The sequence below is a fragment of the Mesocricetus auratus genome, unplaced genomic scaffold, assembly GCF_017639785.1.
Source record: "Mesocricetus auratus isolate SY011 unplaced genomic scaffold, BCM_Maur_2.0 Super-Scaffold_100676, whole genome shotgun sequence".
In the NCBI taxonomy this organism is placed as follows: Eukaryota; Metazoa; Chordata; class Mammalia; order Rodentia; family Cricetidae; genus Mesocricetus; species Mesocricetus auratus.
The window spans coordinates 17,768,849-17,791,450 of NW_024429266.1; the positions used below are offsets into that span (position 1 = coordinate 17,768,849).

Here is a 22,602-nt window from a genome sequence, read left to right on the forward strand (position 1 = left end):
GCCTGTGCTCCCGAGGGTCTGTGGGGTCTGGAGACCCGGGACACCCAGGGGTGTGGCGGCGGCAGAGCCGAGCCCGTCCGAGCCGGCACCTTCGGGCATCCCTGGGCCACGTGATTGTCGCCTCCTCCCTCCTCCCAGTCGCGCGCACGGGCCGGGCGTCTCGACTCCCGCGCGCGCTCGACTGGTCCCAGTGCCCGGGAGGAGAAGCGGAGGAGGGAGCGAGCGAGGCGGCCCGGGGGAGCGGGCACGAGCGGCGGCTGCCGGGGCCGCCTGTGCACCGCGGCGAGGGTGGCGGTGGCCTGAGCAGCGCCAGTGTGATGAGGCTGCCCTGCCTCGCTGCTCCGCTCGCCGCCAGCTGACAGCGCTTGTCCGCAGCACGCCCGGAGGGGAGCCGTGGGGCCGTGACCTTGGCCGAGGAGGTAAACGGAGGGGGCGGGAGGGGAGGAGGCGGCTTCACCCGGAGTACCTGGGACCTCCGGCCCGCACCCAGCTCTCACCCTACTCCGGCGGGAGCCACGTTCCTCCGGAATCGCGCGCCCGGCCGGGCTGGGGCGCAGGCTGCGCACGCCGCGGTCCACGGTGCTGAAACTGCTGCCCGGTGCGGCCGGTGCCTCGGTGCGGGGCAAGGCTGCCTGCCATTTGCTGCCTTCTGAGAGCGAGGGCCGAGCTGGATGAGCTGGGACTCAGCTCACTCTGATTGCTCCAGGCGTGTGCAGTTAGCTTGCTCTCCGCGGTGAGCCAGGTGATTCGCTCAGGGCTTGACTTCCCACTAGCCTCCTTTCTTCCAAAGATTAGTCAGGATTAGGTCCAGACTCAGGGCTCCGAGGGAGGTGGGAGCAGCAGAGGAAACCGTGGACTGGCAGGCAGTGAAGGCAGGGGAAAGTGGAGAAGCCTATGCCCGGGCTGTGGGGGGGACCCGAGGATTGGAGAGAACACTTGTGGGGATGCGGCCTCTGACTTGCCTGCCGTGGGACTGGACTGCTGGGAGAAAAGTGGGCTGCTGTGGGTGTTGGCTTTCCTCTTTGGGAAGAACTACATCAATTGGAGCTGCAAGTATCCCAGAGAGCTGTGGATACTAGGGAAGTACAAACCACGGGTTTTTTAGTGAGTACCTAACACTTTTAATGAGAGTGTCCACAAAATGAAGTCCACAGAAACCTTAGCCAGATGTCTATTTCTAACTGGAAGGCTGTCAGTTAAAATTCCCTGGGGTATTACAGCTGTAAACTCCTTCCTTTTTTTCTTTTTCTTCTTCTTTTTTTTAAAGTCCATGTCCTGTGTCCTTCAGTTGGCCCGGGGATGACAGAATTCTCCCTGTGAACATGAAGATGAGTCAGGGGAGTGTGTTCTCTTGAGGACTCCCACCAGGATCTCACCAGAGCCTCTCTAATCCTTTGCAGGGCAAACTGATAATCTCTGTAACGAGGGACCAAGTGCTGGGTGAAATGGCCCAGGGGAATAATTATGGACAGACCAGCAACGGGGTGGCAGACGAATCACCCAACATGCTGGTGTACAGAAAGGTAAGAATTCTTTACTTCCCTCGGAAGAGGGAAATGTCAGCTTTCTTTCTTTCCTTCTTCCTTTCCCCTCCTTTCTTTTCTTTTCCTTTTTTCTTCCTCATGTCCTCTGTTTGGATCGGAGTAGTTATCAGTTTTATGAATTCCCAGATCATCAATGAATATGTACTATACTGGAAGATGATTGGATGCTTCCAAGTGACAAGAAGTAGAGGAGACTGGCGTAGTTCTTGTTGATCGTTAGAGTCACCTGTCCTTAGCAATCACAGCAAGTTTGGCCATTCAGTTCATTTTGTTTGTTCCACTTGATTTAATAGCATGTCCTGTAATTTTCAGAGGCTTTTAATAATGCCCCTTCCAAACATTGAGATTACAATAATTTATTAAGTGTACCATACTTTAGAGATAAAACGAGACCACTTTATATCCATAGACATGTATGATTTCATAAGTTTACTCACAACTAAATGACTCTATTTCTTTTGGTCTTAATGTATTTTTTAACTTTGTATTATTTCTGTGGTTTTGTCTATAGCATCTATGCTCTAATATTGTATGTCCATGGGATGTATCTGTGCAATCCAGATTCATGCTTCCACAAACATATCTGACAGGTTTCTTCCATGTGTTCCGCAACAAACTTCTAGACACCGAGCTGCAGACATATTTGGGTTTTACATGTGTTTCAGAGTGGTTGCTTAGGTAACTTCAAGATGGCTATAATCAACAAGCTTACTAAAATTAAGGATGCAGTGTTCTTTATGTAACTTCTGTGTTGCTTTTCCCTTTTGCAGTTTTTACTGGGATTACTTTTTTTTAAAGTATATTACTCAGAGGGTGTACCAGCTTAAGTTTCTTTAGTTGACATTGACAATGGCAACTGGAAATCGTACACTGAGGTCAAGAATGTCATTAAGGGTTTTGATTAGCAGGAGCCCACTGAATCCAGGATGAGTGTAGGTCCATGACATATGAGCTGATTGTGAATACAGAGGAAAATCGGTGTGCGGCCTTAACACATGTAGAATTCCAACCTCTGCCTGTGTGACCCAGAGACATTAGAAGATATGAGGAATGTGCTGGGGGGAATATTGATGCTACCCTAAGAGCTGACACATCAAACCCAGACTCAATGCCAGTTGCTTATCCTGTGGACAGTGCTATTTCAAATATTTGTAAATGCAGCCGGATGTTTCTGGGACACCACAGAATGAGAGGGAAGGAAAATAAGGGACTAGTTGACTGTTTCATTATTTTTATCCACATGGATGAATTGAGATTCCTATGTACTTAAACCCAAGTCACCACTATTATATTCTGACACTGAGTACAGTAATTGGGTGCTTGCATATTTTATACAGACAGTCGGTCTAGAGATAAAGAATATTCTGGGGCATCTAGGAACTTCAAAGTAAATTGCAATATTTCATCACATTTGCCTTGACTTTGAATGTTGTAGTGTGCAAGATGTGAGAATTTAATAATCTCTTCTATGAATATATGCAGTTTGGAAAGCTGTGCTTGTAGAGGGGAACTTATGATAGTAAGATATGTTTGTTAAGTAACAGCTGCATTCTTTTCCTGTTTGCCTATAAACAATTGACAGATGACCTGGATATAATTATTTGATTATTTGCTGTATTCAAGTCTCAGGTCGCCAATTTAGAATTTACTTTATAAATTTATAGTTTCAAATTGCTATTAAATTTAAGCTCATTGGCTTCATGGAGATTTCATGGAGAAAATCTAACTTTTTTGTCCCTTTGAGACAAGATCTCTCTCTATAGTCCTGGCTGGCCTTTAACTTACAGCAATTCCCCCGACTCTGCCTCTCAATAACACTTCAATTTTATTAAATAAAATTATTTCTGGTTGGGCTTAAGACTGCTTATGATATTCATTTTACTTTTCTCTGATTAGCTTTTTTTTATGGGTTAATGACATATATCACTTAGTGTACAGGGAAAAGTTGCCTCATGAAACATGACTGATAAAAAATAATGAAGTTCAATAAATCTTACTCATAAGGTCTAATCATGGATTCAATGTCTGTCTGAATTTCCTGAACATTTTTTTGTGTGTAAGTTTTTTGTGGCATAAGTAATCAATTCTAAATAATGCCAGATAGGTCATAAACACTTTTGGACCCATTGTCATTTACAAGTCATTGTGTAAAATGGTCTTTGTGTTTGCATGCATATAGCAGAATATCATGACTTTTCTGTTTTTGTTTTACCTTTGTACCACATCTTCTGTGGGCTTGCCACTTGTTAACTTCTCTGTGACCATTTTTTATATGAATAGTAGTTGGAGATGTGTGTAGGGTGAATCTGTATTGGGAAATTTCAATAGCTCCCCTTCATGAAGGAGGCTCTTGTTGCAATACTAGTTAATCAGGAAGTCAACCAAAGGTTCAGCAAAGACCTTCAGCCCCAACAGGGTTTTGCTCAATAACAGCTGAGAAAGCAGAGGGAGAAATTGCTGTTTCATTGACTGATGCCAATTTTCCACTCTACTCAATTCTTGAAAGTGTGATATGAACCCGCCAGATTCATGGCATTTCTCCCTCTCTTCCTGCCTCTCTCCATCACGTTGCTCTCTGCTCAGTCTCTCATGGCACTCAAGACATATGTGTGTTGTTTCCACTTTATCTTGATAGGTTGTAGATGATTCTTAGAAGCACCCCGGGGAGAGATGCAGAACTAAATGGTTATCAGTGTGGTGGAATATGTAGGAATGCTGCCCCGTGTCTGTCTCCATCGTGATTACCCTAATACGGATTATAGGAGTTCTGACAAATGTAGCTTTTTCCATGCAGAAGTCGCATGTGTGTGTGTGTGTGTGTGTGTGTGTGTGTGAGAGAGAGAGAGAGAGAGAGAGAGAGAGAGAGAGAAAGAAAGAGAGAGAGAAAGAGAGAGACAGAGACAGAGACAGAGACAGAGAGCCCAGAGGCCACAGGTGTCTTTCCTTCAGGAGTCTTCCATTTTGTTCTTTAAGACACAATCTTTCCCTGACCTGGAACTTGACAATTAGGCCAGACTGACTAGGTAATGAACCCCAAGGATCCACCAGCCTTTCTACCTTACAACATTGGGATTATGAGCGTGTGTCAACATGTCTGGCTCTTTGTGTGGGTGCTGGGATTAAATTCAGTCCTTATGCTTGAGAAGCAGACACTTCACCCAATAGTGCTTTTAAAGGAGAAAGTCTTTAGTATGCTAAACTATGATTTCCAGGCTGAATAAATCTTGCCACTCTAAAGGCTTCAGGGCATGGCAGTACTGCCTAGTGATCAGGGTTGGCACTTAACAGTGCCAGCTTATCCTGTAAGTAGATTTTTAGCTTAATAGAAAGGGTCTCTAGAGTTTATTTGATGTTTGATAACTACTTTGAAAATTGTAATGGATGAAATATTTGCCTTATCAATTCTTTGCTTTATTATGTTGCCTTTTTATAACCAGGAGGTTAAATTAGAGTGATATGTTGTCTGATATATTTGAGGACATTTTAAAATGTTGCAAAATGATGAGGGTTGAACACTTATTTCTGGGGCTTTTTATGCTTCCCTCAGATGGGTGCTAACTAGATTGGAGTCATAAGTAATCAGTTTCCTTGAGATTTGACTGAATCCAACATACCTTGGAGCCAGACCAGTTTCTTGAAACATTTGTAGAAGTGGCATGTCAGAAATTGAGTTCTGTTCTGGGCTGATGATTTGTAAACACTGTTTTCAGTTTTGATCATCTCTGGGAGAAACATCTACTCTGACCTATGCTGTTTGCAAAAGATGGGTGAGCTTTAACCCAGAGTGTAGGGTGATGCTGTCCAAAAATGGTGTCTGGCCAGCATACTGTTCATTAAACAGCACACATCCCTCCTTTCCAGCAACCGACACTCCTGCACTGGAAAACAAAATGTCTATGGCACCTTGGGGCCAGTATTTCAAATTTGCTGTAATGCTGGTGCCTCACTAGCAAGAATGCTCAAAATACCCAATAATGTTTGGTATTATTACAGCAACCATTTATGCTCTAGCTGTCAGAAAAGAAAATGAAAGTGTTTCCCTCCTTAGTTGTCTTATTAACAGGAGCATGGTTTTGGAAATAGTAACCCTATCAAGTACACCATGCCTCTCTCCTTTGCCCTCTTGCATTCTTGCCTGCATTCTACTCTTTCCTCCTCTTTCCTCTTCATCTTCTATATAATCATTTGCCTTCCACTTGTGTCTTTTTGCTTTTCTATGCAAAATGATATTAAAGGTAAAAGTATAAAACTCACTAATATGCTGTTTATGTTAGTTATAAGAGAGAAGACAATGTCTTTGATAACTCACAGTATCTGTTGGAGATAACTGGTCCCATGCTGGACTGAGTACCTACTGTATACATATGCTCAATGTGACATGATATTGTGGTTGTGACATCACATCAGTATTTAAGGGTAAGAATATTCCAGGCTTTATGAATATGATGGGACAGCTGGCCTTTCTTACCTGAAGGGGCAGTGACAACCAGCCTGCCATTTGGAAGGTTGTCTCTGCTGGCTAGCTTCACCTCAGCATCTTTGGAAGCTACTTCGGATATCCCTCTGTCCTGGGAGAGTTGACGCTCCCTTGAGACAGGGAGGGGCTCAATTTCTCTTGGGGTAACTGGACCACAGGCAGGACTGATGCTGTGGTCTGCTTTAATTCAGTGAATTTGTCTTCACAAGCTTGTTAGTCTCATCACCTTAGAGGGTGTTGCGGTCTCCAACTCAACTTGCACTATTAAAAATAATCCACTGAGTTTTCACCTTAGTTCTCTGGGTCTGTCTGGGTTTAGTGCATGTTTGCAGAGGGGGTAGTACTTGTGGATAACCACCAGAGAAAGGTATGCTAGAAAAAGAAGGTGTGTGTAAATAAACACAAATGTCCTGGACCTTTATGACTCCAGGTTTAGAAGGTGAGTATACAGATGGGAGGCAGACAAGAATTTTCATCACATTTCTGGAACATTCTGTAGTGGTGCATCTATCTATCTAATTAGATGATTGGCAAGTGCCTTTCTAGACCAGGAGATTTTTGTCTACCTTAAAGACAATCAGACCTCTTTGTCTCTCTTTAGTGACACAAAGCGGGACAGGGTCCACTTCAACATGTCTTTTGGAGGAAATGGAAGTATTTCATAGGTGATACTTTCATGATGAATTTTGGTTAATAATTAATGAATTTGGACCAGGAGGGGCTTCCTGGTTGAGCTCTTTGCTTGCCCAGGCCATTTGTGGGATTTACATGAGGATCTGTGGCATGGATTTTGCCTCCTTCACTTTCTGTCTCCAGTGACTGCGGATCTAATTGATCAGAGGAAAATGCAGATCCACCAAGAGGAACTGTCCAGGGATTTTATTGCCTTCTAATAGCCTTGTGGTTCCCCCAAGTGATAGGAAGCTGGATATTTTTAGGTGGTGTGGGTGACAGATCACTGCCGAGAAAACGGAAATATCTCAAATCTATACAGCTTAGTGACCTAATGATGTTCAGTTCTCCTTGAAAACACACCTGCAGCAAACAAGCTAACTGAGCTTCCTCACTTTGTAGTGCCAACAAGACATCTGAATGTCAGGGCCACAAAGACTTCTATCCCACACAACGTCAATCTAATTATAAAATAATTGTAAATGACAAAGTGTGTGCTCGGTTCCTGAGGGGGCGGGGGAAGACCTGGTTTCTCTATGCATTTGCTCAAGGCAACATGGGAATTTTACTTGCTTTCATTTTAATTCCTTTCTTGTTATGTCTAATTCCATTAACAAAAATGTGAGGATAGTAGAACTCTAAAACACTATCACAGGCTTGACTCCAGCCCCACAGAAATTACCTACCTGCTGAGGCTAGAAAGTACCTTGTCTGAGAGACCTGTTTATGAGGACAAACTGAAAGTCTGTCTTTTGGAAAAGTGTCTAGGAAAATAGTAACCATTGTCTATGTTCTTTCTTTCTTCTTATTGTTTGCTATGCCCTCATGATTGTTCATTTTTTATCTTTTGTGGTCATTTATTTTACTTTATTTGTTTTACATGCCAACCACAGTTCCCCCTTCTCTCTCCTGCTCCCACCTCCCCCCATCTCTCTCCAACCCACCCCCATCCATTCCTTGGAAAGGGTAAGGCCTTCCATGGGAAGTCAACAAAACCTGGAACATTCAGTTGAGGCATGACCAACCCTCCCCATCAAACCCAAGTAAGGCATCCCATCATATAGAATGGGCTTCAAAAAATCCAACTCATGCACTAGGGATACATCCTCGATTAAGGTTCTGTGATGACAGTTAGGGTAGTCACCAATCTGATTACAGGGGAAGGCCAGTTCAGTCACCCTCTCCACTATTGCTAGGGTCTTAACTGGGGTCATCCTTGTGTATTCCTGAGAATTTCCCTAGCATCAGGTTTCTCCCTAGCCCCATAATGGCCCCCTCTATCAAGATATCTCTTTCCTTGCTCTCCTACCCCATTCCTGTCCCAACTTAACCATTTTGTAGACATCCAAGGGGTTGTGCAACATCCTTAGTTATCAGGGAAATGCAAATCAAAATGACTCAGAGATACCATCTTATACCTGTCAAAATGGCTAAGATCGAAAACACTGATGACAGCCTATGTTGGAGAGATGTGAGTAAGGGCAACACTTCTTCACTACTGGTAGGAATGCAAACTTATACAGTCACTTTGGAAATCAGTATGGCAGTTTCTCAGAAAACTGGGAATCAATCTACCTCAAGACCCAGCATTAGCACTGTTGGGCATATACACAAAGGATGTCCAATTATACCTCAAGGACACTTGCTCAACTATGTTCATAACAGCATTATTTGTAATAGCCAGGACCTGGAAACAACCTAGATGCCCCTTAACTGAAGAATGGATAATTAAAATGTAGTACATTTACACAATAGAGTATTACTCAGCTGGAAAAATAATGATATCATGAAATTTGCAGGCAAATGAATGGAATAAAGAAACATCATTCTGAGTAAGGTAACCCAGACCCATAAAGACAAGACGGTATATACTTACTCATTTATAAGCGGATACTAGATGTAAAACAAAGGGTAATCATACCACAATACCCAGCTCCAGAAAAGCCAGGTAATACAAGGAGGACCCTGAGTGGGACACATGGATCTCTGGGGGAAAGGAAAATAGATGAGATCTCCTGGGTAAACTGGGGGTGGGAGTGGGGTAAAGGGAAGGAGACAGGGAAAGAGAACATGTTCTTACAAATAAATGTGTAGATCTTTTTACAAGATTTATCTATTTTATGTATATAGGCATATTGTTTGCATGTATGTCTGCACACCAAAAGAGGGAATTGAATCTCATGGGACTGCAGTTATAGACTGTTTTGGATTGCCATTTTGGGTTCTGGGAATTGAACTCAGGACCTCTAGAAAAGTAGTCAGTATCCTTAACTGCTGTACTATCCCCACAAGGAGATCTTATTCTTATTCTATTTTGATGGCTAGATCAATTAGGAGATTTGATCCAATCTGGTATTGGATCGTCTTAGCCATGAAGCTCATCTGGGCTCTGGTTTAGTTGTGTGCCTAGAAATTAGTGTCCTAACTCCTTTCACTCCAGTTTTCATATTGATACAATGAACAATAACAACAAAAAGAATAAAAGTTTCTCTACTGGGTTTGTTCAATGAGATAGCCTAGGGGAAGTGTCTTGAGTAGCACCTAATGTGGTGTATCAGGCCTTCGATAACTGTCTATTGATTTTAATGGTAATATAATTATTTATTTGATGAAAATTATTGAACATTTTTTATGTGTCAGGTTAGTTAGACTAAGTTGGTGTGGGATGCTTTGATTATACCATTGTAATGGCACTTACAGTGTCTGGCCTTGTGGGGTTTATATAGCTACCTTCTACTTTTTGATAAGCTCTTTCTAAGTTGTATGTATCTTTGTGTATAACTGTGAATGTATCTTCATAGTTCCATGATATTATATAGACCAAATAAAGCCACAGGACTGAGGCATTCAGAGGTGATGCGAAGGTTTGATGGTCTTTTTTTATTTTGTTTTTTGTATTGTGAAGTTTAGACATGGCATCTTTCTAAGTACATAGCTTGATTTGGATGTTTGTCTTTCTAAGCATACTCTAAATAATCATCATATAAGTGACACATAATTGACAAGTGTAGTGTCTTTGTAGGTCAGTGCTAGTAAGTGACTTACATCTTGCTGCTCTATCATGGACTATGAAAAGGTACCTAATCACCATTATATGCAGAGTGGCTCTTGTGTTTGCTTTGATCAGTGTTAGCTCTTGGTAGTAATCCTATGGGGAGTTAGTTATATCTATTTGATTAGTAGATTGTGCTTATCTGATTCTATATGGAAATTATGAGTCAATAGAGACTCTGAATGTAATACTGTATGGCACTAGACCTTTCCATCATGATGAGGAAACTTCAGAAACACACTGTTCCATCTTTGGGTCACTTGCCACACTGGTAATTGGACCCTTTGAAATGTGGCCAGCATTACTGAAGGATGAATGCATGTTCTATCATGTTTAGTTTGAATTAATTGAGATTTAAGTGTTCATGTGTCTGGTGATTATTGGATTGGATAAGACAATGTAGAGACACAGTGGAAAATTTGTCACAAGCCAACAAAAGAAATATGTTAAATTTCATCTAACGTGTGCAAGAGGAATAAGTGTCTTTAAAGGAAAACCATGATACTGGTTAGTCTGTCCCTATGCCTGGGGTCATTTAGAAGATCACTGAGTTTCCCATTTTTAGTCAGTGCTAGGAGGTTCTAAAGAACACTGTGTGTACAAATCACGTTGTCTAATTACAAAAGGTCTCAGTGCCAGCCACTCTGGTTCAGCAGAAAGCCTTCGTCTAGTGCAGAGGTGTGGAGCATGCATGTGCTCCGTGTATAAATATGTGCGGAACTGAGAGGTGGCACCCAAGGCACCCGAGCCCGGTCAGGCCTCTGCCACTGTGTTGCATCCCAGCCATCTTTAAAAAATGCATCTATTACTATTTCCCACTTTTAACTTTTCTGAAAGGTTCACTTCCTCGGGAAATCAATATCACTTGTCAGTTGTCATAAACTTTACTTACATTTAGGCTTTTGGATTTTTTGTAGTTAGAAAATACCATATGTCATTTGCATACATGATTTGCTTCCCTAGAATTAAGGAAATATTTTGGTTATTAGTGTCATTGTGGCGGGGCGGGGGTGGGGGTGTGCATAGGTGCAGCTGTGTAGATGGACTATCCTTATAGTCCACTCTCTCCATTCTTTTGCATTACTCTCCTAGATACTGCAATTGCCATAACTAACACACATTCATTTTCCTAGTAAGAGATCTGCAGACTCACGTGCTGTGTGTACTGTGAGTATCCAAGGTCACTAAGAAATTAGTGGCATTGCTTGGAGCCCTGTAAGGATGGAGACACTTTTTTTTTCTGTTCTATATCCCAGCTTTTCCATCAATGACACAAAATAGGTATCTCGTCGGATATATGAATGTATGAATTAGTACATAAAATATGAAATCAGTCCTAAGTAAGCTCTGAGCCTCTTTACTGTGTTGTTGTCTAGATAAATCAGTGGATGGGGAAGACATGGGAATCACAGTCTTCATTTTGCCCACATCCAGCCTCTCCTCGTATGGACTATGTGTGCGATGAGACTTTTGGACAATGCCATGGTCTTCTGAGCCACCAGTAACTTACTTTATAGCAGTGAAACATAGATCTCAGTCTGTTCTCAACAGGTTGATGAGTGACAAGTAAACAGAAGTACTAGCCAGATGAAAAGTTACTTATTTTTGGTCATATGGTTTCTCAATAAATACATATCCATCTCTGTCTCCTGTCTGCAATTCTGGGGGTCTAACGGAGTCCCCGAATCTAACAGCTCCTGACCATAGGAAAAGTGAGTTGAATTGAATTAAGAGAATGTTGAAAACCCCAGCATTTCAGTGAGATGCATGAAGCACAAGTGCATATCTTCTCCCTTACAAAACTAAACATTGCTTTTCAGGTCCCCCCAGTCCAGTCACCCCAATCCTGATAGCTTAGGAGATAGGGGTGTCCTTAAATTAGCTACATTACAGGAGAAGCCAGTACTCTTGCACCTAGAGAATTAGCTTCAGTGTTTGCAGACTGCTGAAGCGCAAATAGACTTGCTATGGATTAAATTGCTTTCCTCCTGGGGTGCGTTTGCTCGTCTGTAAAGTGGAGATAAGAATAATGGGTATTGTTAGGATTACATGGATGTACTTGCTAAAAGCTGAGCATGGTGGCTCATGCCTGTAATCCCAGCACTCAGGGAGCTGAGGAAGGAACACAGTTGTTAAGTTTTTGGCTATTAAGAGCTAAGTGGTGAGTTCCAGGTCAGCCAGGACTATAGAATATAACTCTATTTACGAACAAACAAACATGCACAGAGGGTGCATGTTAAGCTTGGACGAGTGGGGATCCTTCAGTATATGTAACTATTAATTTTGTATTACATTAAAAGTACATAGATTTTTCTTATAAATGAAAGTGATGGCATTTAAAGAGCATTTTTTTCCTTTAAGATATCTCATACATATTTTAGGATTTGCTGCTTTCACAAACTTAGCATCCTCTTAGCATCTAAAACATTTACTAATGTTGTGACCCTTTAATGCAGTTCTCCATGTTGTGGTGACTGCCCGCCCCCGCCATAAAATAAAATCATTTGTGTGTCTCCAAAGATCAAAGATCATCCATGCTGTAGCATGTGTTGCAGTTTCCTCCTCCTCCTCCTCTTCCTTCTCATCTCCCCTCCTCCTCCTTCTCCTCCTCATTTCCTCTCTTTCTTCTTCAGCTTAAATACTATTGCTTTGTAGTTGTATTCAGCATTTTGCTTATTTCTTCATCCAGGAGTCCTTGGGTTCTCTCTATCTTTGGCTATTGTAGACAGTTCAGCAACAAATGTGGATGTCTGAGAAATCTCTAAAAGTCTCTGCTTTCCATTCTTTTGGTGTGCAGCTGGAAGTAGGACTTTTGGACGGCACAGCGATTGCCTTTTTCTCACTGTGCATTCCCACAGGCAGCCTACAAAGGTTCTGCTTGCTCCACATTGTCAACTACACTTGTTTTCTGGGCTATGTCAATATTCATTCAGATGGGTGTGGAGTGGTAGCTCACTGGGGCTTTGACCTGCATTTTCCTGAAGATGATGGGCATCTTTCCTACACATAGTGGCCATTTCTTTATTCCTGGTGAGCCTTGGAGCTTGATTAAAACACGGGTTAAATTGTCCTTGCTTGACCAGGGCTTGGCTCAGAGGATTATGGTTTAGACTTCTGCCTAACCAAGGCTTTGTTTAATCAAGATTGCATTGCTCAGCTTGGCTTTTATTGAAGAAGAGGCCACTAAAAGCTGTGTGTGTGTGTGTGTGTGTGTGTGTGTGCTTGTGTAATTATATGTATGAGTGTTTTGTCTACATGTATGTATGTGCACCATGTGCATGACTGGTGCCTGTGGAGGTCAGAGGAGGGCATTGGATTCCTGGAACTAGAGTTGTCCATGGTTGAGAGCTGCTATGTGGGTGCTAGGAACCTAACCTAGGCATTCTGCAAGAGCAGTTAAGTTCTCTTATATTCCAGCCCCTCTTTGTAATTTTTAAAGTTGCTTTAAGTTTATCCATTAGTTTAGCATCCACAGAGGAAGGGTGAACTCTCAGCTGTAGGCTACTTCACAACATCACTAACAACTGAAGTGTGTTCATGGAGAATTTATCTCTTCAGATAAATTAGTATTTCCTCATATACTGAAACCTCCATTGTGCCAGTGAACATTAGGAGAACACGTGTTGGATTTCTAGATGGGGGAGAATTTTTGCTTCCTGTTGTGCTGATGGTCTGGCCTTCTATGGCTGCTGCTGAACTGGTGACAGGCCATTGTTTCTAGCTGACTCATGAAAGCAGGATGAGAGTTAAGATGTTCTGTCTGCTGTGGACGGTATGGATTTTCCAGCAGCTAGTTCTGTGTCTGAGTCAAGTAAATCTGTCTTAAAGAGCTGCCAGGCTAGTGAGCTAAAACAGTGTGGTGCCTGGTATGGGCTACAGACAACACTAGCCACTGTGATTGGGGCCTGGTTGCTCCTATTTCTAGTTTCTTTAATCCCCCTTTTGCTACATACCTCTTCTCCCTATTTCTTTGTCATTTTTTCCATTTTATTAGTCAAAAAACAAAAACAGCATGTAAAACTTCATTTAGCTGTTACGTGGGGACATTTCATGTAATGGAAATTTATGACAAATTATGTTTTTAATGTTACAAAGTTATACATATAATTGTTAAGGAAGCCCCACATCGCAAAGGCCTGGCTCTAGATATGACCACTCCACTGTATAAAGAGATGAAGGAAAATGAATTTATTTATAGTTTTGGATAAACCTGGGGAGAAAGAAATTTACTCATAGCCTTGTTATAAGATACAGTAAAGATGAAATAAAAATCAGTAAATACTTATGTGTAGACTTAATTCTAGGACCCAGCTACTAGAGATGGAAGAGGGTTATTTTCCAGGCATAGAGGACATGGTCTTTGGGGAATGGGCATTGGCACTCCCAGCATGGCATTTCCAGTGGGGATCCCATTTCCTGAAGACCCTCTTACACGGTCTTATCTCATTGTCCACTGAAAATCTGTGAGCTTGTAATCGACGATTTCCACTTCACAGATGACTTTCATAGGGCCTGAGTGACCTACCTGGAATAATAGGGTAAGAGGTGAAAACCTGGAATTCCCAGTGGTTCATGGACCCCTTGGACCAGTTACTTTTTTTCTCTGAACCTCATTGGGAATCGGGTTAAAAGTTTTTGCTTCATTATGATGCTGTAAGGATCAAATATGACAACTTAAAACCCAGACTCCAGGTGATTATTACATACGCTGATGGGAGGGCTCTAGTTGACCATCTCACGGAGTTTGGTTTCAGTGTGTGAGGTCAGGCTAACACAGCTGGCACTCTGCAAGTAACTGATAAACTCAAATCCAGTTTTTCATACTCAACAGTGCTGCCAAACAGAGCACCTGAGCTAAGGCAGGTTATGCCGGCCCCATTCCTGTGAAGACAACGTTTATCTCCCATAAAGATCTCCCCTTTGCCTTTTGCTCATGATGCTGTGTGTTGAGCCCAGGACCTGTGGCATGTTAGGCAAGCACTCTGCCACTGAGCCACACCCTTGCCCCCTTAAGTGTGTAGAGAGCATCCCTCTGCCTGCCACCCTGCCCTGTGTCTTCCACGTCCCCGTGCTTTCCTTTCCCCTGCAGTCCCACCCTCCATGTCTCTGGTGCTTTGATTTTTACATTTTAATTTTTGCAGTTTTATCTCAAGGCTTCCATTATCTTTTCTTTATTACGTTTTTATCCTCTAGCTTTAGGGATTTACTTAGAAAATTCAATAACTGACCCTTTTGAGTGATGGTGTCGGTGATGCTCAATCAGTGAGAACTGTAATAGCACATTGAAAAACAATGGTTAGTCATCCTAAACCTATGAAATAGCTACTTCAGGGGTCCTTGAATGAGGCAAGCAAACCATATTTCTCAAAGAGTTTTACAATAATAGACTAGCCAGGCTCGAAGGATTATTGCAAGGAAGAGAGAGGCATTTGAGTTAAACCAGAATCGTTACTGTTCATTAGCCCAGCAAAGGGAGATATCAAACAAGTCACTCTTTAATTGTAAGCATTAGTCTTGCAAAGGCATTTATTTGCGGTGCAATGTTTTCTTGAACTAATGTGAAGCATGTTGCATGAATTCTGACTGAAGATCATTTGGGTTGGGGGTTGGGTCAATCAAAAGCAGCTATTTTGTTGGCAGCAGCTTATGGACTGGCTTAATCTATGGCCTTAAAGCTCCTTGGTATTCTTGTCATGAAAGTTTATTTGCAACTAATTAATTTACTTGCTCCACATTGATTTGTTTGACTCAAAGCTCATTGCCACTGTATAAAATGGTTATAAATCATTTTGTCCTTGGCTTTTCCTTTCTTCTTCTTCTTCTTCTTCTTCTTCTTCTTCTTCTTCTTCTTCTTCTTCTTCTTCTTCTTCTTCTTCTTCTTCTTCTTCTTCTTCTTCTTCTTCTTCTTCTTCTTCCCCTTCCCCTTCCCCTCCTCCTCCTCCTCCTCCTCCTCCTCCTCCTCCTCCTCCTCCTCCTCCTCCTCCTCCTCCTTCTTCTTCTTCTTCTTCTTCTTCTTCTTCTTCTTCTTCTTCTTCTTCTTCTTCTTCTTCTTCTTCCATAGTAATAGCAGTCTCCATTTTCATCTAAGCATGTGGCTACCATAACAACTATTACATCCCCAGGCTTCCAAGCAACCAGGAAGGGACATAATATATATTCTGATCAATGGAATAAGGGTAGATAAGATGTAATAACTGAGAAGAAGTGAGAGCCTTAACAAAAGGGGTCACTGGGAGAGGATCCTCATGACTCCATAATAAGACTATCTCAAAAAAAATCCAATTGAAACAAACCGACAAAGGAAGCAATAAAGAAAAGAGAGAAAAAGACATTAAAAAGGAAAATGATCCCCCTCCCCTTCTCTCTTCCTCCTTCTGTTTTCTCCTCCATTCCTCTTTCTTCTCCCCTCCCTCCTGTCCTCTTCCTCTTCCTCTTCCTCATTCCTGCTGTTTGGAACTTATTTTGTTCAAGAGGTGGATGCTAAGAAATAATGGGAACTGAACAACAAAAGAGAATTAGTTGTAATTTTAAAAAGTGGAGCATGAGAGAAAGACTTCATGCCACAGAGATTGGGTGGGGTTTTTTTTATTGGGGGAAGGTGAATATGAAAATGGGGGAGAGGAGAGGGGAGACCAGCAGAAGAGAGAAGAGAGTGGGGAGGCAGAGAGAAGGAGAGACAGAGAAACAGACAGAGAGAAGGAGAGACAGAGAAGCGGGGGGGGGGGGGGAGGTGGGCAGAAGGGAATTGCACAGGTGGTGCTCTTAGTGACTGCAGTTGAGGGTGTATCCTGTCAGAACCCCAAGGACAGGTTAGTACAGAGGCCTGATTACCAACAGAATTAATCATGTCCTTACTGATTCCAGTCTCTTTACAGACTAGATGTTCCTGTGAACATTCTATGATGGAGAAAACTTGTGTGTTCTTTTAGATAAGGTGTTTTGGTTTTCTGTCACTTGCAACTAAGCTGAATTCTGATCAATTCAAGAACTATGCCTTTAAAAATTGTAGCATAATAATAAGTCTCAGGTTCTATTTAATATATTAAAAAATATATATATATATAGCTTTAAGACCAATCTGTTTGCTCTCTGGGGATAAATATAGTTTCATTTAAACAATTTGTTTGAAAGGCTCCAATTAAATTAATTATGCATTTGATTCAATTTAACTTAACAAATATTTATTGGATAATTATTATCTGCTAGGCAATTTCCTAGAAGTGTCAGGGGATAACCCACCAGTGGTGATGGTAATGTGTTGTTGTGTTGGTCAGAACACCATCTGTCATTCCATTTAAGGCAGGAGAGCCAACCGTCTTTCTCTGTCTCTCTGTCTCTCTATCCCTCCCTCACTCACCACACACACACACACACACACACACACACACACACACACACACGTATACATATGTACAAATACACGCAGACAAATACAGTAATACTCTCATAAAATTGATGGGATAATTATTCAATTTCAAACTTTCCATTTTTTAAATAAAATCTAACTTACAGAAAGGCTATTATTGCCCATATCCAAAAATAAATGGAAATAAAGGCTTTGTGATTGATTTTAGTGCTTATTGAGTAAATATGATGAAAGCCATTAAAAATTTGTACTAACTTCTTGCCTTCTTTTTATATTTTAGTTTTCTGAGATAGGATCTCCCTAGGTAGCTTGGTCTATTGTAGATCTTGATTCTCCATCTTCTGCCTCCCCCTAGTGATTGGATCTTGGGGTGGGGAGTGGGGCAAAAAGTCCTCAAACATTTCATTAGTATCATAATTAGGATCAGGATGGACTTTAACAAGAAGAGTCAAATAATTCCAATTCTTAGTACTTCTTTATATAAAATATATCAACATAACAAAGAAAAGAGAAACCTTCCTACAACAGCACAATACATGAACTCTTTTTAGAAGATCCCACGTTCTGAAAAGTCACACGATAAAAATAACTGGCATTTTATGTTAACTAGAAGTAGAATAGATCACTCAAAACATTTACACCACTCAAAAGATAAAGCACCAACCAAAATGGTAGGTATCTTACTAGATAGCTGAATGCAACTTTGAAAATCTGTGTTACCTTCCCTAGAAATGTGGAAACCAATGCAAGCTTTACCTTTACGAAACAAAGGACTGCTTGATAGAAGAGTTCTAGAAAGGTAAACAAAAGGACATGCTCCAACTTAAATAAAGGTTCCCCAAGGGCCCAGTAATGCAGGTTTGCTTGTTAGTTTGGGACCTTTAAGATATGGCATTTATTAGGTCACTGAGCATGTACGCTTGAAAGAAATATTTGGACACTGTCCCTGTTCTCTTTCCCTTTGTTTATAATGATGCCACTAGGTAAGCAAAGCTCTCAGCCATGTGCTTTTGTCATAGTTTGCTGTCTGGCCACAAGCACCAAGATAGGGACTCAGCAACTACAGACAAGAACTTCTGAGACTGTGAACCAAGCTAAGCCTTCCTTCTTTGTACATTGTTTATTTTAGGTATATTGTGACAGTGACAGAAAGCTGACTAACACAGCGTTGTAATTTGCAGATGGAGGGAGGGCCTCAATTTTAGCAGGAAATGATTGATTCCATTCATTTGGACATGTGCCTTGCACAGTAATTCTCCTTCACCCACACTCTCATTTTGAGAACTTTCTATCGCCTGCTCTCAAAGACAGTCAGAAACGCTGAGGGGAAATATGAACATCATTTTGATTAATCATCTGAAGGCCAACAGTAGCCTAATGTGACCTCACAATCCCTGTGTGGGTCACCTCACTTTATATCACTGCACAGATCTTGCATTGTCTTGCATGGCCATCATGGAGGGAGGGGGCTCATGAGCACAGTGAGGAGTAACCTTCTATAATTTTTATCATAGTGTGTTGATACAATGATGTTTTGTTGGGTATTTATCTATTTCCATGTTTAACATATCACTTAAACTTTATCACAGATGTGCATAGGAAAAGCAAAACGCCACAGAAAGCTGAGGCAAGCACCCACCAGGGATTGAGATGTCTTTCTCATGGACAAGAGGGACACATGCAATCAATATTTGGAAGTCTTTTCTGAAGCTGCTAGTGAGACTAGGCAGGAGAAAGCATGCGGCATCCACAGAAGCTGTGCCCTCCAGGGTTGGCTTTTCCACTTGGGTGTGCGCTTAGATGCTGTACTTGGGCACACATGATGTAATGCATCGATAAATGCTGTTCGAGGACCAGTGAGAATTCTGTGCCAGACTGTGGTCATTCCTGACTTACCAAATGCTTGTGGGCTGATTTTGGACTCAACAACACACTCTGTGTAATTTCTTTTTGAACTGGGAAGGTTTGTCCAGTTACGGCAAGAAACAAAGTCAATGTGTTTTTAACAGGATAATAGAAAGAGATGCAGAGATGGAACAGAAAAAAAAAAAAAACTAGAGAAGCTGAGGTGATGCTTCAAGAATCTATGATACATAAGGTTCTATTTGCTTGACTTTCATAATAGTAATGTAAGATAGTCAACATTAACCCACTGCACAATTAAGGGAAACCTCTAGAGTTGAAAGAGTGTGCTTGAAATCACATGCACACTAAATAGTGATGTCAGGTATTGGAACTCAGATTTGTCCAACTCCATGTTCTGTGTCTCTACCCTCAGAGACTCTTATTCCTCACATGCTGAGGTGTTGGGAATGTTCTCCTTGTGAGAGTTGTGAGTTACAACAGCTCATAAGGAAGCCCTGGGGAACCATTGAAACATTATGCAGGCAATAGGTATTTCATTCTCCTACTTTAAAACTTCCAGATCTTTACATTAGAAGTGATTGATAAATATCAATGACGTTAAGATTACAGGTTGAGACTTTATGAAATCCTAGGAATTAAAAAGAGAAATAGAGAGGCTGGGTTGTGGGGAAAGCAGTAAAGGTGCTTGATTCCAAAGCAAAATACATCTGGGCGTTAAGAAATCGGAAGGAGGATGTGCTGATGACAGCTGCAGACCGTGTGCAAATCGTTCCACAAAACCGAACAGGTGGCGCCTCATTCAAGCTCATCTAGATATTTCTGCAAAAGCAATACTTTTGCTTGGATGCCTGTGTTTTGGAGAAAGTCCTTATAGCTTCCAATTCCTCCCCTTCTTCTACACACAGACTTTCTATGATAGAATACTTGAGTTGGTCAGGAACATGTGATAGGAGCAGGCATTGTAAGTACCTTCTGTAGGATAGAGGGAGCTGAGTGTTAACGCCATGTACTCAGGGCAGCTTAGGGATACATGCAATCTGATGATTCCTCTAGGAAGTTGAACATATTGTAGTTTTTTTCTTATCTCATCTAGATCAAGTTCTAAAGATAATCTAATGTTTTCTCAAAACATTTCAATCTCTCCACTTCTACTTAAGTTTGGCAACACCAGGACTGTCTAGACAAAGTTGTTTGGGATAAGAATCTTGATAGTAGGTAAAATATGTTGAGAAGATGTTGGATGATAAAACTAAAAGCATAGGAAATAAAATCAGCAATGCTAGACTCTAAGAATGGCTGCAAAAGGTTTGGTCACCATATACACACTTGAATTAAACCGATAGACAGACAGGCAGACATCCCCACCCACACACACACACCAGTCATGCTACACTGGAGCCAGCTGTGTTCATCTCTTTCCATGTTCACAACACTGCAGTCACTGATGTAGAAACAGAAATCAATCATGGTAGGATGGAAATCCATCAGGGGAACTGTCTAGTGACATAAACCATAGCCATCCCCTATTACCTGCACCCCCATACTACTTAATGGACACTGGCTCATCACTGTGTAGATGAATATACTTGTTAATATTGTTTGAGCTCTTTATAAACAAGGTCTCTTAGCAATTTATCATTGTATCTTGGCTGATTGAGAGTTGAAAGAATGTATGTATGAAAGTAGGACTAGAATTGTGCCTATGGATTTACAATGACTACAATGCATTTATTAACTAATATTTTATTAATAAGGAGTTCCGAAAACCTAGACAAAAATGGCAGTGCTGTAGTTTGCTGTGAGCTTATGGAGTTAATGGAAATCATGTTTGCTTTAATTTCAGAAACACGGGGCATCTACTTAACCCCTTGCAGTGAGAGAATTCAGACTAATTTGAAGTCCCTGGTCCTGGTTCTGCTTGTTACCACTAATGGGTCGACTTGGTGATCTAATTTAATTTTGTGTTTGTGCAAATACATGTTCAAGGAGAAACTGGCATAGATGATGTCCATGCAGTGATAAAATTTAAGGTGTGAATTTGAATGTTAGAATATGTTTCTGCTGTCCTCTGGGACTCTGCTGACCTCTGAAAATACAGACACCTGGAGATCAGAATAATCACTGTGTAGGACGTTAGCTGCCCCATGGATAGTTATTTTGAGTGTTTAGGATTTTCAGCTGGCAAAATCCAGTGTTCCTGCCTGCTCACTGCTAATGACTCCTAAAATGTCAGGGTCTAATAATGTCCGGGGAAGGGTGAAACACTTTCAGAGTATATACGGTTCACTAAACTGCTGATGGCAAACTTCTAAGCAAGTTCCTTTATGATGATGGCTTTAGGTTTGTGTAAATATCAAAAAATTGAACTGTGTGCATGGGATTCTGTTACAATTTAAAGCCATCTAACTTCCACAGAAATTTAGATGACATATTGAGGAATAGTTTTCTGTTAAAAGGATGAGAAAATTAAAAAGTCATGGAAATAGCTCAGTGGCTAAGGTAATTTCTGTACAAGCACTAAGTTGTGTGTTTCGTTCCTCAGAACCCATATAAAAACTGGCTATGATGGCACATATCTATAAACCCCAAACTGGGAGGCAGAGATGGGGGTGTGGCTGGGGGGCTTGCTGGTCAGCCTGCCTAATTGAAATGGCAGCTTTAGGGTCTATGAGACATACTGTCTCCAGAAATTATGTAAAGAAAAAAATTGAGGAAGTCATTCTGATGTTCACCTTTGGCTCCCATATATGTACATACAAAGATGGGAAAATTAAGATGCAGAAATTGTGATGGTCCAGATGAGACATTGCTTTTGCCATGGTGTAACTACATCTGTGAGTCATTTGCATAACCACATCTCATAGAGTGTTTTTTTTTATTTTTGAAGATCAAAACAAGTAGCTTAGCAGGAAAGTGGTGTGGAAAGCAAAAGGCGACAAATGGCAGTGTTGTCATAGTTGATGGTTTCAGTTGATTCTAAGTTACAACTCACACTTCCCCCAACCCATGATCCACACTTCAAAGCATAAAGTATTTATTTCCTTTGGCTACAAACTTACCCTTGTTGTTCATTATTTTGGGGTAACTCTCCTTCCCTTGCAAAAGGCTGTGGAAACCAGCTGGGTGAGGCCCCAGTGCTGGCCACTCAGTATTATCAGAGACCTTCCTGAACATTCTAAAGATGGGGTTTTATTATTCCCCTGTTGTACTCAGGTGGTTTGTGTGGGAAATCAAAAAGCCTTTTTACTGCCTGTAAGAACTGAACTCTCTAAGCTAGTCCAAGCTGCCAGCGTGTCTGCCTCAGCTCTGCCCCGAGACATACCATCATGGGCCTTCCAGAAAAACTCCCTCTCAAGTCCACACTTTTCCTAAAATGGCAAAGTTTCAGTGCTTTAGATATTTTATGGTTCTTGGGTTGTGACTTGCTGTGGAAGCCTCTTGGCCCCTCCCTCCACTCTGAGCTTGTGGAGCAGCACTGATCCCTCCACACCCTTGGGACACGTCACTGTGTGTTAGTGACTTCCACTAGTATAAAGTCTCTGCTCTGGCTCACTTTCCATGGTTCTATTTACATTTCTTGATTATAGATATTCTATATACATTTCTGGATTTACACAGGATATCC

General features: G+C 41.6%; 1 protein-coding gene across 8 annotated transcripts in view; it reads left to right on the top strand.

The window, feature by feature from the left end:
• Positions 1–274: 274 nt before the first annotated feature.
• Rgs7 (regulator of G protein signaling 7) overlaps positions 275–22,602 on the top strand; it is a 362,079-nt gene continuing 339,751 nt past the window's right edge. For 3 of the 8 annotated variants that reach the window (XM_013119218.3, XM_005078174.4, XM_005078175.4), the window contains exons 1-2: positions 277–419; positions 1,401–1,523. In XM_013119218.3, the coding sequence (XP_012974672.1) occupies positions 1,446–1,523 (78 nt within the window). In that variant the 5' untranslated portion in view covers positions 277–419; positions 1,401–1,445. Of the gene's footprint in view, positions 420–631; positions 743–963; positions 1,105–1,400; positions 1,524–22,602 lie in introns of those variants that run through there. The other 5 variants (XM_021231937.2, XM_021231935.2, XM_040737281.1 and 2 more) reach the window with 5 other exon arrangements.